The 16,703-nt window shown below is 35.6% G+C and overlaps 1 protein-coding gene across 2 annotated transcripts in view; it reads left to right on the forward strand.

Moving 5' to 3' along the window:
- LOC109824938 (poly [ADP-ribose] polymerase 1) overlaps positions 682–16,703 on the forward strand; it is a 17,947-nt gene continuing 1,925 nt past the window's right edge. Inside the window, exons 1-18 of one of the 2 annotated variants that reach the window (XM_020391569.1) lie at positions 682–825; positions 1,776–1,825; positions 1,964–2,156; positions 5,054–5,240; positions 5,333–5,636; positions 7,956–8,151; positions 8,250–8,399; positions 8,815–8,884; positions 9,007–9,070; positions 9,147–9,404; positions 11,526–11,763; positions 11,857–11,969; positions 12,049–12,125; positions 12,258–12,421; positions 14,522–14,713; positions 14,805–14,913; positions 15,598–15,680; positions 15,761–15,898. In XM_020391569.1, coding sequence (XP_020247158.1) covers positions 682–825; positions 1,776–1,825; positions 1,964–2,156; positions 5,054–5,240; positions 5,333–5,636; positions 7,956–8,151; positions 8,250–8,399; positions 8,815–8,884; positions 9,007–9,070; positions 9,147–9,404; positions 11,526–11,763; positions 11,857–11,969; positions 12,049–12,125; positions 12,258–12,421; positions 14,522–14,713; positions 14,805–14,913; positions 15,598–15,680; positions 15,761–15,898 — 2,730 coding nt within the window. The remainder of the gene's footprint in view (positions 826–1,775; positions 1,826–1,963; positions 2,157–5,053; positions 5,241–5,332; positions 5,637–7,955; positions 8,152–8,249; positions 8,400–8,814; positions 8,885–9,006; positions 9,071–9,146; positions 9,405–11,525; positions 11,764–11,856; positions 11,970–12,048; positions 12,126–12,257; positions 12,422–14,521; positions 14,714–14,804; positions 14,914–15,597; positions 15,681–15,760; positions 15,899–16,703) is intronic. The other variant, XM_020391570.1, reaches the window with a different exon arrangement.

A 16,703-nucleotide genomic window follows, 5' to 3' on the forward strand; every position in this document is an offset into this window, starting at 1 on the left:
GTTGTAGTTAGTGTTGGTTAAGAATGTTTCCTGATAAAAATTCTAAAATTAAATAACATTTTCTGATAAATTTATGAAAGTTTATCTAATAATTATCCAAAGTTGAGGGAGTTTCTTAAAAAAAAAATAAAAGTATCTTTAGCCCTTTGTTAAATAAAATACATTAGGCCCTGTTTGTTTTGAGTTTTTTGCCTCGGGGAGGGGGTGGAAAGCTGCCATTGTGACAGCTTTCTCCCCAAAACGCCTCTTAAGAGGCGTTTTGGGGAGAAAGCTTTCCAGCCCCTCCCCGGAGTAAAAACCTCAAAACAAACGGGGCCTTAGTCTTTGAAAGATCCGGAAAGTCGAATATGTGCTCTTCCTCCCAAATAAAAAAAATAAAAACTTTTGTTGTTCCTGTTTTACGAATAATAGAAAAAAGTATACTTTGCGAACCTTAAAAAAAGAGCCCAGCAAAAATGAGTCTATCCTCCAATGACGTGGCCCTTTCTTATTGTACAGATCGGTGGGCCCACAACGCGGTCACATTGCAGTCGTTTAAACAGGAGTCCAACAAACTCACCTCTCCATCTTCACACGTGTCCCTTCCCTGCTAAATTGCGCCAGCTTTCTTGACACGAGACAGCAGAGTGATAGCCACTCCTCAAGAACCAATTACCCCCTTCCCCCGCAGTACTTTCATCAATGGCGACGCCGCCGAAACCCTGGAGGGCCGAGTACGCGAAATCGGGGCGGTCTTCATGCAAAACCTGCAAGTCTGTCATCGACAAGGACCAGCTGCGCCTCGGCAAGATGGTCACCGCCAAGCAATTCGACGGTTTCATGCCGGTGATCACAAAAAAAAAACCCTAACCCTAGTTTTCCAATGTTAGGTTTTTAATGCATTCCTTTTTAGGTAATTTCTCAAGAAATGGTGGTTTCTTGATTTGGGTTTGGCTTTACTGATTCGGTGCAGGATCTTGAAGATTAAGTTGAAATGTTTTCTGATGATTTTTATGGAATTTATGGAACATTTGTGGCTTAAAGAAGCAATCTTGCTGTAGGAATCGAGCTCTAGTTCTATTTTTATGATTATGTGATGAATCCATTCAAGTTGGAGAACCTACTACAGACTACTAATTAACTCAAATGTTATCTGTTGTTGAATTTCTTGTATCTCAGTGAATGGATGATTTACACGTGCATAATGCAATCTACGTGTTTTATTTTAGTCCATTAGATATTTCTGTGAATTTGGTTGACTAAAGATGAATTGCCTTTAGAGGAAGGTTCAAACTAGGGGAAGTTCCACAAAAGATGTTGAAATAAATCTGTTGTTATTACATTATTGAACCTATATTTTTCATGAATTTTCAATTTAGACAGCCCATTATCATAACTATTATATAAATAGAATTTTTTTCGCTTTTTATTCTTTTTTTATAGTAATATGTATAATAATATAGTTCCATGTTACTATTTCAATATTGACGATGTGTTGACCGATGTCAGTGTGAAGTCATATGTGTGACTTGTATGATCATGGTTGTGGAAACGGAAATCAAAGTCTTTTGGTCCTTTTTTATGCAGAGATTTGAAAATATATATTGATTCTTAAGGATTTTTTAATAAACTGTTGATTCGTCTGGTGTCTACAATATAAATATAATTCATCTACTACTCAGAAAGTAACAAACTGTTATCGTTTCAAAATGGGCTCTCTTTCTCTAGTTAGTGTGATTTATTTTTGTTCAGCATATTTCATTGTTTTTTATGCTAATTTCTTCATTGTTGATCAGATGTGGAATCATGCTAGTTGTGTCCTCAAGAAGGCAAAGCAGATTAAATCGTATGTTTTACTCATCTTCTCTGCGTGAGATTGTGGATTAACTTTTCGGTCAATATTTGAGATTATGTTTTATCAGTTCAAGTCTCTAAAGCAAATTGAGCTATATAAATGATTATTTCTTATGACAATCTTCACCAGCTTTGATGATGTTGAAGGCATAGACTTGTTACGTTGGGAGGATCAACAAAAAATACGGAAGTATGTCGAAGATGGTTCTATGCAAACTACTTCTACTGGAACTGCTATTGCTGACAGTGAATGTGCTATAGAAGTTTCTCAAACTTCTCGTGCTACTTGTAAGCGCTGCAACGAGAAGATCATCAAAGGAACGGTCAGTATCTTATCAAATGGTTCAATATTACTTCGAGACGCCTTTATCAATTTATGTGTTATTTTTGGAGTCCAATTTTGTTCCTTGGACTAACTTGACCCTATCTATCTCCAAATTTCTTATGGGTCTAACTTATGTTTTTATGGTCCTATAATGAAACTTCATAGGGATTCTGCTTACCAGTCATAATTATACTGATAATTGATATGTACTAAATCAATATGTTTTAGTCTATGTTACCTGGGTACTTCTATGTGGAGCGGTACCAGACAGTCTGACACATACCCGTACCCAAACTCCTTCAACACTCCTTGTAAATATGCAAGACATTTATTCGGCATGTACTCAATTATACAATATGTGTTTAAAGTGAACTTATAACACTTGTCATACAATTCTTGGACGTATATCCTAGAGTTCACATCCACTTCTTGAAACTCGTTGGACATATGTTGGGTTTTGAACTATGATTCGGAAGGGTCATTTGGGTATCTAGTTAAAAGACAAGCGATTTTCTAATTTATAATCCACATAATAAAATAAAGATAAAAATGTTATAGGAATTTTTGATTCTTATAACACATGAATGAAAAACAATACCGATTTCATGTAACTTATTAATTTCAATATATAATAATATGTATATATAAATATTTATATAGTTGTGTCCCCGTACCCTACCTTTTACAAATCTGCCATTATCCGTACCGGTACCGGTACCCGTTCCCATGCGACATTGGTTTTAGATATGGAAAAAATGAACGCACACTAAGGGCCTGTTTGGCATCCTTCGAAAATGAAATCGGGATTGATCCTGGTCCCATTTAGGAAAGAACCTTGTCTGGGGAAATCTTGGCTTAGTGTTGACCCAGTTTTTCCTAGGCCAAGAAAAAACCCCAGAACCAATTCTGTTTTGATCCACCCCCTCCGTAGATCAAAACATGGATCAAAACAGAACAGGTTATCTCTAAACTGGGCCAGGATCAATCTGCCCAGTTTTGAGAGGTTGATCCTGGCCCAGTTTTGAGAGGTTGCCAATCTGGCCCTTACTGTCCATCCATTTGGATGCTTATTCACATGTCAATCTGCATGTACAGCCCCTAGCATACTTGAATATCAGCCTATCTATCTAAGCTTTCACCTACACCACATTATCTCAAAACTCTGTGAGCAGAGATGAAAGATGATTAAAGGCCTAGAAAACATTTTGGATCTTTTATCTGAACATGTAATTCAAGTAACAGATCCACACTTTCACCTGTACTAAGTTAGCCCGTCTATCACAGGGCACCACATCAGCATCCTCATGCAAGTCCCAGCCAGCCAGAGTCGCGACTAATCTTGGAAGTGGTTAATATGCAGAAAGTTATGTAAATGTCCATAAAATATGGTACATATGTGATAGATGGAAACTTAAAAAAAAAGGGGTTTTAACTTTAATATCTACCAGGTCTACTGGCTACTGACACTGGATTCAAAGTGTCAGTGGTATCTAATGTAATTGGAAATTCCTTATGATACATTTGCTGTAGGGATTTCTGTTAAGTTCATTATGGCAACAGGAGAAATAATATGGTAGATGTGTGGTAGTCATTTTGAATCCAAACTCTGAAATTCACCCCCATTTAGTTGCATCTGCAAACAAACCTAACCTGCGCTCCACCAAAACTAGTTGCCACACCACCCATACTGGCACCCGCACTGAAAAGAAGAAAAGAAAAGATAATAAAGAAAAAGAAACAGAGAAAGAAAGCATCAATAGCGCTCCAACACAGCATTAAAAGAAACAAAAAAAGCACCCCAACTAGGCACTCACCTACCTGAAAAATGATCACCCGAAAAGACCCATACTACCAATTGTTTTTTTCCTGTCATGTTCTTTACATTGTAAAAGACACTACCATATTTGTTGCAAGAAGCTTCTTTTTTTCATAATTGATGTTTTCTTTTAATCTGATATTCCTCTTTAGTGGCCTAAAGCTCTTGATGTACCTGGGGTTCTCTTTCCATAATCCTGTGGTTTCATAATTCCCAGTTAATGTGTTACTCCCCTTAAATATTAGCAAGTTTGTTATTGTGCATGGACCTTGTTTAATAACCCGTTGAGCATGATATTAGAGAATCCAACTTTTTGGCTTATTGGTCTCTTTAAAAATCTGTTGTGATTCTTGAGTGGGTTCTTCTCTATGCTGTTTTTGCAAAGTTCAACACTTCATATGTGCGTGGACCTGGCTTAATAACTCGTTGAACATGCTATTAGAGAATCCAACTTTTTGGCTTATTGATCTCCTTAAATGTCTGTGATGATTCTTGAGTGATTCTTGTCTATGCTGTTTTTGCGAAGTTCAACGCTTTATTTTTAATACTATGATACGAAAATGATTTTAACCAAAGATGGTCCTGGTGTTGTAGGAACAACTTATTAGCGTGAAAGAACTAGTATGTCTGCTCTTATCTAACTAAGTGCTAATAGATGGCCTGGCCTGAATTGCAGTCCTAAAAGATAACCTGATACCATAAAGTGGGAGTGGCTTGTGCCACTGTTCTTGGTTATCAGGTCTAAGTAACTAAGTGCTAATAGATGGCCTGGCCTGAATTGCAGTCCTAAAAGATAACCTGATACCATAAAGTGGGAGTGGCTTGTGCCACTGTTCTTGGTTATCAGGTCTAAGTAAACTAGTCCAACATAGTTTCGATATAATTTGAGAAATTCATCATATGCTTTGGCTTGATTTTTGACTATTTGATGGACTACAGTTAAAACTTCCATCAACTTTGGTTTTATCGCCTTCTCTTTTCTGCTGTTTAGGGGACTAACAGACTTGATTTTTTTCTTACATATCATTGAGGAAAAAGATGCTAATAATAGGATCTCTGAATTTCTAATTTTATGTTAGGTTCGCATCTCAACCAAGCCAGAGGGTCAGGGTGCTAGGGGTGTAGCCTGGCACCATGTCCACTGCTTCATACAGATGTCTCCATCAGTTAATGTAGAGAAAGTTTCAGGTTGGGACAATCTTCCATCTGAAGAAAAAGCAGCTGTTTCTTCTTGTGTTAAAAAGGATTCTTCTACCACTAAAAGAGGTAATAAGCTTATATTTGTTGCGTGGGAATCTTCTGGTACAAGGACTTCACTTCTGTATAGCTTTCTCATATTTTTCTCCATGAAACTTTAGAGGATACAGGAAAGGAAGAAAAAGCTGCAGCTTCTGAACAGACTAAAGGCGCTAAACGTAAAACAGATGGGAATGATGAACAGAAAACTAAAGTTTCAAAATCAAATGAAGATGTATTAGCTGGTGGGTCTTCAAGTAGTGGCAAGGCTGTTGATTTAGAAAGTAAGCTGAAAGAACAAACTAATGCGCTATGGGAAATAAAAGATGGGCTTAAAAAGAATGTAACTACTGCAATGTTACGACAAATGCTTGAAGCTAACGATCAAGATTCAGGAGGATCAGATAATGATCTACGAGAGCGATGGTAATTCTTTTTAACCAAATTGGCATAAAATACTGTACCAATCATTTTCCTTTTTAAATTGTTTTGGTTATTAGTGTTAAATCAGTTTGACATGATACCGTTCATCTTTGTTGATTTCATGAATCTTAGGAGTTTGCACGTGATTTGTTTCTCTTTGACATTTTTATTGTTCATCCAACTGTTAATCTAAGTCCAATTCCTTGTAGCTAGGATACATAGAAACTGAACGGTATGGGTGTTAAAAGAGTTCATCCATCTACCTATTTGTTATTACAAAAAAGTGATGTAATGACTGACATACTAACGGCTAAATAAAAAAAAATGACAGTACACGTGTTCCTGAAAAGTCTTATTGATGGCATATATCCTGCAAAAGGTCTGTTAAGTTTTAAGGTTTTGACACAAGCATGAAAAGAAAAATGAATAGAATGTGGAAAATCTGGCCATACTATAACATTTAAGTTAACTACGATAACTATTGGAAAATAATGCTCTGTTAATGCTTTTCAATTATTAAAGATTTTTTAAATGTAATATGATCTTCATCAGCCATTCAGAAATATGTCTGTTAGTTATTAATTACGTTTATTATATTTGGATCATTCATATATTCATTTGTTTTATAAAAGCACTCACTAGTCAATACTAGAAATCTGGTCTCACATTTGAATTACTTGGGTGTATTGATAACCATACCAGAAAAGCCTACATTAATATTGAAACAACCATGTGTTGATCTGAAAAACCTCAATGTTAACTGTCAATAAGGTAATTCCTTAAAATTGAAATGCTTGATTTCTGTCAATTGAACTCCTTTTGTTAATTTAGGGAGCATTTGGCAACCATGGTGTTTTTGCTGTTTCTGTTTTTTTTTCAACAAAAATAAAGAAACGCGTTTGGCAACCGGGGCGTTTTTTTGATTTGCCCCTTTAAAAAATCTAAAAATTAAACACTTTTCTCAAAACACTAAAAACGTGTTTTGAGATTCCGTTTTTTCATTTAAGCCGCCGCAGCCCGCCCGCCCACTGCCGCTATATAAATGGTCAAACTAGTTTGACCAAAATGGTGTTTTCAAAACACATTTAAAAAAAAAACACCATGGCATGGTGTTTTTTACAAAAAAAAAAACAAAAAAAAAAAAACACATTGATTGCCAAACACACCCTTAAGTGTATATGTTTCATGTTTGGGCTTTGTCTCGACTCTTAAGTCTTAAGTGGAAGTCTAAAACATAGTGCTCAAGCTTTCTGTAGAAAAAACACGATAATGTAGCAGGAAGTGTAAGGCACATGCTTTTAGCATCTTAGTAAAAAATATAATCAGATTTGTTTGGTAATCCACCATAACCTTGAGTAAGCCATTATCATGTCGAGCTGAGCTCTGTTAACGCTTAAGAGTTGGCTTCTTGTGTAAAACACAGTAGTACAGGATCAGTAGGTGGTACAGGATTCCAGCCTCAAAATGCTAATATTTTCATTCTAAAGCCTTAATTCAGGTGGCGCTCCTGCTGTAGTCTATTTATTTGTGGAAAAAGCAAAGACTTCGCTTAAGATTCCCAACTCTCTTTTGATAATGTAATGCTTCCTAGAGAAGCAATTAGAGCAAAATGCACTTTGATGTTCCTAAAAGACGAGATATCTAAACTCTACAGAGTGAATTTGTAACTAAAATGGCTCATATATTGAAGTTCACATTCTCTTAAGTTTTAACAATGGGATTTGCCTCTCTACATACTTTCTTGCCTTTATCTATTTTTATTTGGAACAACATATTTGATTGGTATAATGCAAGGAGGAACGGCATTTGTTTTCATGAGTCACTTACATATCCTTCCATGACTGTTCTGTTATCTTTATTGTTCTTAAATTTAGTTCCTCAAACCATTACACCAAAATTCTCAAACCATTACCCCAAAATTCTCAAACCATTACACCAAAATTCTGAAGTTTTGGTGAGGTTTGAGGATTATTTTTTTATATATTCTAACATGTCCCCATAAGTTGAGTGCCCTTTTTATGGGCCGAAATCTGGACTCACGCAATGGTGCCAAATTTTACAAAATCCGCTTTAAATTCATGCTTGGTGGGATTTGAACCTCGGTTGCTCTGATATCATCTTAAATTTAGTCCTCGTGACCATTACACCAAAACTTTGAAGTTTTGGTGACGGTTGAGGATTATATTTTTATATTCTTACAATATTAAAGTCATGGCCTGTATGGATCTTTTCTGAAATATGTTATCTTTTTTAAGCTATGATAGAAGAAAATTCCTCTCTTCATTTTGTACAATTCTAACAAAAAGTAATGTCATGTGTAAGTGCTGATGGTATGCTCTTTGGAGCACTGGGGAAGTGCCCTATCTGTTCGGGCTCTCTGCGTTACTCTGATGGGCAGTATTATTGTAATGGTTATGTGTCTGCATGGAGCAAGTGTTCGTACTCAACTGCTGAGCCTGTGCGACTCAAGAAAAAATGGATAATCCCTGAAGGGACAGAAAATGAGTATCTTCTAAAGGTATTTGTGAATGAATTCCATAAATTCCTAGTTATGTTGTGCCTGCCTTCACTAAAAAAATTGCTGACATTAATTTGCAATTTATGATATACTCGCAGTGGTCAAAGTCTCAAAAAGCGAAAAAGCCTGATCGAGTCCTTCCTCCAGTATCTAGTAAATCTTTGGTTCGTCAGATATCCCCAGTCAAGTCACAAACATATTATAGTGAAAGATTGGATGACCTGAAAATTGCTATTTCTGGTGACATGGTATGTGGTTTTATTTTCTTATATTTGGGGCCATGGATGGGTAGGTTGGGCGTGCGTATCATATCTTGTTTGTTTTTTTTTTTTTGGGTGGGTGGGGTGGGTGGGGTGGGGTTATGCGTGATTCCACGCATATTATGATTGCTGTTGAACAATTTTGTCCGTTTGTGTGTGGGCATCCATTTATTTGGCATTAAAGTTTTGTATTGCAAAGGAATTCGCGGAAGTTTTTTCTCAAACATGTGTCATTTTCTGTGTCTTACTGGCTATTAAGGAGGAGCTGTTGAACCATATCTTTGTTTTGTCTGGATATTTAATACATAACATTTCATTTCTTTTTTAATCTGTAGTTAGTTCTTTATCTTGTACTTTACCTGTCTATCCCCCATACTCAATACTTTGTTATTTTGATTATAAGAGCCAACAGGAGGATTGGAAGAGGAAGCTTGTGGAGGCTGGGGGAAGGGTCCACTCCAAGATCACTAAAGGTATGGTCTTCATATGGAAATGATTTAAAACATGTTCCAACTTCAGTAAAAAGTTAACATATTCACAGACATGCTTGCATCAATTTATAATAGGTTGATTGAAAGTTTTTGCTGTTCTACAGATACTAGTTGTCTGGTTTTATGCGAAGGGGCAGCTAATTCAGATTCAGAAATAAGAAAAGCAAGGTTGTACATTTACTAATTTTATTGTCTTGGAATTCTCTATGTAAGTCACGTCATCTAAAGTTTTTCATGATGGCAGGAGGATGAAAATTCCAATTGTGAGGGATGAATACCTGGGCGAGTGTATAAAGAAACGCAAGAAGCTTCCATTCGATCTATATAAAGTTGAAGCAGCTAATGAGACTTTAAAAAATGATACAGTAACTGTGAAGGTGAAAGGTCGGAGTGCAGTTCATGAGGCCTCTGGTTTGCAAGACACAGGCCACATTCTTGAGGATGGGAATAGCATTTATAATACAACATTAAATATGTCTGACCTTGTAACTGGTGTCAACAGGTAAACCTGGTAGATATGTTTCTGGAACTGGTTGAGTTCTCGACTCTTATTTTCTTACTTTGCTTCACCTTAACTCTAAATAGGCTTTATGTTAATTTTCTTTCTTTCAAAGTTGAGTAAGTTGAAGCTCACTACATTGATGTTTGTTCTGCGAGCAATAAAATTAAACAAAATGAGATGTGTAACCTTTAGCAACTGCTGTGCTGGTGTTATGCTAATTTTTATTTAGTACATTGGGGAAAAAGAGATGCGAAGGGTTGATCGATCAATTATTCTTAAAAGTTGGGTGGATTGCTTTAGTATTTGGCAGTACGAGAGAGATGATATGCTATTGTACTTCCATCATGATATATAATGCAACTTAAGATTAGCATCCATGTGACATTAGGGGTAATTGACAATTAAGCTAGACATACTCGGGAAGCTTAAAAAGGTTTCATAATTATTTATTAGCATCCATGTGACCTGCAGAAGTTTCATAACTATGGAATTTATATGTTGGATGACCGCTTCACATATTCCTTTATCTTGTTTTGTATGTTGCGAAAAAGTATTTATTTCCTAAGCTTGATACAAATGAGTTATGTGAAAGCATAATATAAGCTATCAATGAAGAATAAAATCTCCAAACATCATGGTAACCAATCCAAAAGATTTAAAGTAAATGAGGAAGAAGATTTAGATCGGGTGGTACGTTGGGCATGTTGTCGTGATTTTTGTACAAGCATTCAATATTTTAAATTGAGTCATCAGCTACCTTTAAGAATTGGCGAACTGGCAGCTTAATCATCCTTTGTAAAAATTTTCAGTCAATAGCTATTACAAATGTAGTTACTATCTTTCGAGGACCGTAGAATTTTAAAAAATTGAATATCCTACATTTTAGCCTTTTTACTGCAGGTTCTTTGGTAGGCCCCTAACCACATTTTACATTGGCTACTACTGTAACCTTGAATTTGATTAGCACATCTAATTGTTTATTCCGCCCTTTGTAGTTACTAGCTTTATCTTCTAAAGAGCTTTTGTGGGTTCTTAACTAATCTAATTGCTTGGCTTAGCCTTATTAAACAGTTATCGTATAACGAAAGAAGATCTCTAGCTTGAAACTAGCTTGTTCAAGTTTGTCCACAGGAACCTACCATCAATCTTGGGCTCAAATTGTTTGTCCTCATATATGCTAAATTATTTTGAACTTTCAGGTCATTTGAATTTGGTAGCAATTTCTATATCAATAATTAATTATAATAGTTTTGGTTTTGAATTTATCTGTAAAAGCACTATTCATATATATGATTGTTTGTAAAGCCTTGTACAAGCTGAACTTGGCTTGTTCAGTTTTGAGTTTCAAGTAGAGCTCAGATTGACAAGAAACGATAAAACTAAGAAGCTTGAGGGCACTATGTAGTGACCGGCTATTTTAATTATGAAAAGATTGCACATAAAATCCCATCCAATGATCATTCATATGTTGAACTTTGGGAATGAGAAATGGGACCCTATAGAACCAGACCTCAACTTTTCCCTTTCCTCAATTGTTTTGTTGATCTTCTTTTTGGTATCTACTCAATAATGTTCTAATGGCAGATGTGAATGGATGCACATGGAAACCACTTCAAATACTAAATGACAGGTGACATGTCAGGATATTAAGTATTTAAGTATTTAGGTATTTAGCGATACATGATTGACGAAAAATATACATCCCATGTACATATACCGAGTTTCTAATAGTCATCCCTCAGTGAAAATGATAAATCTAAGTACATATATGATATATGTTGACAGGATACCGTGCCATACAACAAAATGAGCAAGCAATATAGTAAGGACGAATGGCATGCTACACCATAAAATAAGCTATAACTTAAATAAAAATAAAGTATGAAAAGAACAAATGAGCAAATAAATGAACAAAAGCACTTGCAGTTTGTTTGTGAAATACCATGTTGGAGACGCATTAGAGAACCCAAACATGACTGTGCTACATCTTCCTTCATCTAATGACATTAAATGCACAAAATAGACGTGTTGGTCAACATGTCAGAAGCATTTAAAGTGGCGCTTGTTATCTTATTTAGTTTTTCTTCGAGTGAATTCTGACCGTTTTTTCTCTTTTTACAGTTACTATATTCTACAGATCATCCAAGAGGATAAAGGGTCAGATTGTTATGTTTTCCGTAAGTGGGGACGTGTTGGAAGTGATAAAATTGGAGGGTTCAAATTGGACGCGATGTCAAAATATGATGCAATTGAAGAATTTAAACGGTTATTTCGTGAAAAGACAGGGAATCCTTGGGAAGCTTGGGAAAAGAAGCACAACTTCCAGAAGCATCCAGGCAAATTCTTTCCGCTGGATATTGTATGTGTAGATCTTTCATGTCTCCAACTCGAGAGTCTCTGTTTTTCTTACATCTTTGATGGTGGGTTTAATTGGTATTTGATCTTCATGTAGGACTATGGTGTTCCACGAGTACCGAGAAAGAAAGATCCTTCAAAAATGAAGAGCCTACTTGCTCCTCAGTTAACAGAGCTAATGAAGATGCTTTTTAATGTTGAGACTTACAGGTTAGTGTCTGCTTTTTATTCTTCATTTCAACTTTTAGTTTATGTTAGTGTGTAATTCAATTTTAGAAATAAATCTCAGGGCTGCAATGCTGGAATTTGAAATTAATATGTCAGAGATGCCACTTGGGAAGCTAAGCAAGATGAACATCCAGAAGGGTATAAAAACCTGTTTTGTATCAATTACAATGCACAATTTGAATTTACTTTCTATGTGATGTTGTAATGAAATTTGGCAAATATCTCAATGCTTTGCATTCTTTATAAACAGATATATGTCTTTAATTTCAGGATTTGAAGTGTTAACGGAGATACAAAATATATTAAATGATACTGCTAAGAGTGATCCTGCTGTTAGAGAGAGCTTAATTGTTGATGCTAGCAATCGATTTTTCACTCTTATCCCTTCAATTCATCCTCATGTCATAAGAGATGAAGATGATTTCAACAAGAAGGTAACTACTCAACTGCTTTGATATTTTTCTCATATGTTTTATTTTAGCAGCCATTCGGCCACTCTACTTTCTCAAACTAAACATCTTATATGTATTTATGATTTTTGAAGAATGCGGTGAATTTGAAATCATGAACTCTGCTTGTAAATTTGTGATGATATATTTGAACGCTTTATTGTGGTACTTCTTAGTAAATTTTCTAGTTGGCTTTAAATATTTTGTACTGTGTTAAGGAATATATTATGGAGATCTACAATGTTGTAGTTATATTGGGAATAATATATTAAGAGTATAAATTAGAGATTTGGTGATTGAGAGATATAAGGAATGTAATCAAGAGAATAATTGTGATTAAGTAATTGTGTTTAGTCCTACATTGACTACAAAATAAACTTCTTGTTATTGTATCCTTATACAAAGAGTAGTTGTAGATTTTGAAATATGAATAAGAATCTAGAATATTTTATTATCTAACATGGTATCAGAGCCACGCAAACCCTAGCCTCCACATTAACTACAAAATAAACTTCTTGTTATTTTATCCTTATACAAATAGTTGTAGCTCTCCAATCCCTCACCATCAAACTCCTCCCTTTACCATTATTGGTAGTAGTAGTAGTCATCCTCGATGTATATATTCTCGTCATAGTCTATGCGGCCTCGATTTCCCTTTGTTCACCACCTACTCAACTTGTTGACACAACTGCCACTGTCGCTTATATTCTAGAAACCTTGACCACCATTAGCTACCGAAAAAAAGATTTTGATTGAATCAAGGTTTAGTTTGGAGTTTGGTTCGATGAAGGTTACTTTCTTAGCTTTTCTTAGCTTCATTTGTTTGGTGGATCGTTATAGAGCAAACAGTTATTTAGCAGATCCCTAAAGAAGGATCACTAGTTTGTTAGATCCCGAAGAGGATCGTTTGTTCGGTTGATCCGTGAAGAGGATCGTTTGTTTGGTTGATCCGTGAAAATATTTTGTTTGGTTGATCCCTAGAGAGGATCGTGGTTGATCCGTGAAGAGGATCATTTGTTTGCTGAATTCCTAGAGAGGATCGTTTGCTTGGTGGGTCTCGAGTGAGGATCGTTTGTTTGGTAATTACTTGGTCGATCTGTGAAGAAGATCGAGGTATCGCATTTGGTGATTTTGGCTGAGGTTGTTTGTGGTGGAAGACATTCAAGTAGAAGACTAGAAGATGAAGACAACTATTATGAGAAGATCACACAAAGATTTCAGCCTTTCAAGTCGTGTCACAAATTGGAGTGAGTACATCTTGTTTGTAACAAGTTGGACATATATGATATATATGCTCCAGCTTGAGAGGGAGTGTTAAGGAATATATTATAAAGATATATAATGTTAGAGTTATATATTAGGAATAATACATTAGGGGTATAAATTAGAGATTTGGTGATTGAGTGATATTAAGAATGTGACTAAGAGAATAATTATAATTAGGTAATTGTGTTTAGTCCTACATTGACTATGCAATAAACTCTTGTTATTGCATCTCTATATGAAGGGGCGTAGTTGTAGCTTTTGAAATATGAATGAGAATCTATAATATTTTATTGTTTAACATACTGTTAACCTTAATATGTGACACAATTCTTTACCTGGCTTAGTTGCTGTGGCGCAACATACATATGAAACAGGTCCCACTTGCATGGCTCCTCATTTTTCTTTTCACTGCCTTTATTAGTTTCAGTGTTCTTTTATCTGTTCAATTGGTATTAACTTCTGTAGTTCTGGTAGCAATGGCTTAACTTATTTTTTCTTCTCAACAACTTAATTTTATTATTTACTTTCTAAAAAGCTCAATATTTAGTTTACTGTCATCATTGCGTCTATTTTTGCATCCATTCATTTGAGTTAGCTCATTCATTTGAGTTAGCTCAGAACCAGTGATTCTGAAATAACAAGTATTGTCTATAGTAGAAGGATTTGCTAGCTACTTAGGTTCCTGTTCATCTTTCATATCTATTCTCTTTCACTCATTGAGTTAGTTCAATTCCTCTACCTGGGAATTTAGAAAAACTATTTGTATGTTACTGTTATAAGCGACAGGTGATAGAAACAATATGATTGTTCAAATTTCAGGTGAAAATGCTAGAAGCTCTTCAAGATATTGAAATTGCTTCTAGACTGGTGAATTTTGATAGTGAAGATGATGAATCTCTTGATGAGAAGTACAAGAAGCTTCACTGTAACATTGCTCCACTTCCTCATGGTAGTGAAGATTATCGACTGATTGAGAAGTATCTTCTTAATACTCACGCTCCGACCCATAAGGTTGAGCATTCCATAAACCAAATTGAATGAAAAATGTAGTCGGTTGCTCGTTATTGTGTTTGTAATTACTGATTCCTGATGATGTTATCAGGAATGGAGCCTTGAACTTGAAGAAGTTTTCTCTCTTGAGAGAGAAGGAGAATTTGATAAGTATGCGCCACATCGCGATAAACTCAAGAATAAGATGCTGCTATGGCATGGTATGTTGCGATAGTTAAACATATAACATTATAGGATCTACAAATACTTAAATACTTGGTAGACAAGTGACTCTGCTAAGATTATTGGCTATAATGAAATGCAACTTTTCCGTGCATTTATCTATAGGATGAAAACATGTGACATTCTATTCTTGGTAGCTTTTACCTTTCCCTTTCCTGTTCTCTCATTTTGTTTTCTTTTATGTGTTCTTACAGTCAAATTTTGATTAGTTAGTTTGTAGTTCCCATATTACATTTTTCTAGATAAAATTACCTAAGGATTTCATATAATGTTGATGTTGCAAGCATGCAAGTATTAAGCTCTTTGTGTGTGGTGCATTTAGACTTCACAAGCGGATTCTAGGACTATTTGAGAATATTGAATTGCATTAGTTTGTGTACACCCATCAATCCCTGAGAATGACATCAAAGGCGTGTTGTTTGGTAGACCAAAGTGATTTTTCCAGTCAACTTGGCAGTGGAGGAGCATCTCTTATTGGATTTGTCCCATATTTCTAGTTGCTTTAAGTTTTTTCTTATAAGTCAGAAAAATTATATTTCAATCCTAGTATATGGGGATGCCAAACGAAGACAACATATTTAGGAAAATAAAAATTAAAAGCGGAAAGGCACTTGGTACAGTTTTTTCCAGCAGAAATATGTAACCAATTATACACTTGACAGGTTCTCGTTTGACAAACTTTGTGGGTATTCTTAGCCAAGGTCTAAGAATAGCACCTCCTGAAGCTCCAGCAACAGGGTACATGGTATTCTCTCTATCCTCGCCTGCTGCTTCTATATTTTTATTAAATTGAGTTGGTTCTCACTCTCTAATTTTGCTTGATAGTTTGGCAAAGGAATTTATTTTGCTGACCTGGTTAGCAAAAGTGCACAGTACTGCTTTGTCGACAGAAATGATCCAGTTGGTCTCATGCTTCTTAGTGAGGTTGCTTTGGGAGAGATTCATGAGCTCAAGAAAGCAACCGTAAGTATCATGGAAAATCTCCAAAAAAATATAGTAAATAGAACACCCAGTCATAGTGTGTGGTGTGTGCGTCTGTGCGGAGAGGTTAATAGGTATCATATGTCATATCAAGGGGATTCTCTCATACGATGAAATGGCCCAAAATTGCTGCTTGGTAGTGATGTGGATTCTTCACATCCGCACATTTAAATGTGGGTGAACCCGTCGTCATTTGACCCTTCATCCACTCGTATAAATTTTAACGGTTTCGAATGAATAGAACTTTTCACATGGCTCGACGGAAGTTAACCGACGATGGGTTCACCCCAAACTTGGTGTGTTGGGTTTTTAGAATACGTAGATTAAGTTCAATAGAACGGATCATCCACAATGCAGATCATTCATGTGATTTTAGGCCGCGTCCTTAGATGATTATCTAAGGCGTCACCTTAGGAACACTTTTTACCATTCATATATAATATATAATATATATTATATATATATATATATATATATGAGAAGAGATCAGAGAGAAAATGAGTATGTTTAGTACCACAGCAATTTTGTGCTTGGTAGTGGAGGTGTCCTATTTTCTAATCTCACCTTAAGCAATTCCAACACTACCCAACCCATGTGAATATGAGCCCCGATTTCAATGAGTGGAGGGGAATATGCCACCTCACTACCAAGCACAAAAACTTGTGCTTCATACCAATCCTACCCATTTCTCTCATATGAGAAAAATTAGTATGTTTGGTACTAGCATAATTTTTTTGCTTGGTAGTGAGGTGTCTTATTCTCATCCACTCATTCCATTTCCCAGCCG

This window comes from Asparagus officinalis, chromosome 10 (genome assembly GCF_001876935.1).
Source record: "Asparagus officinalis chromosome 10, Aspof.V1, whole genome shotgun sequence".
NCBI lineage: Eukaryota > Viridiplantae > Streptophyta > Magnoliopsida > Asparagales > Asparagaceae > Asparagus > Asparagus officinalis.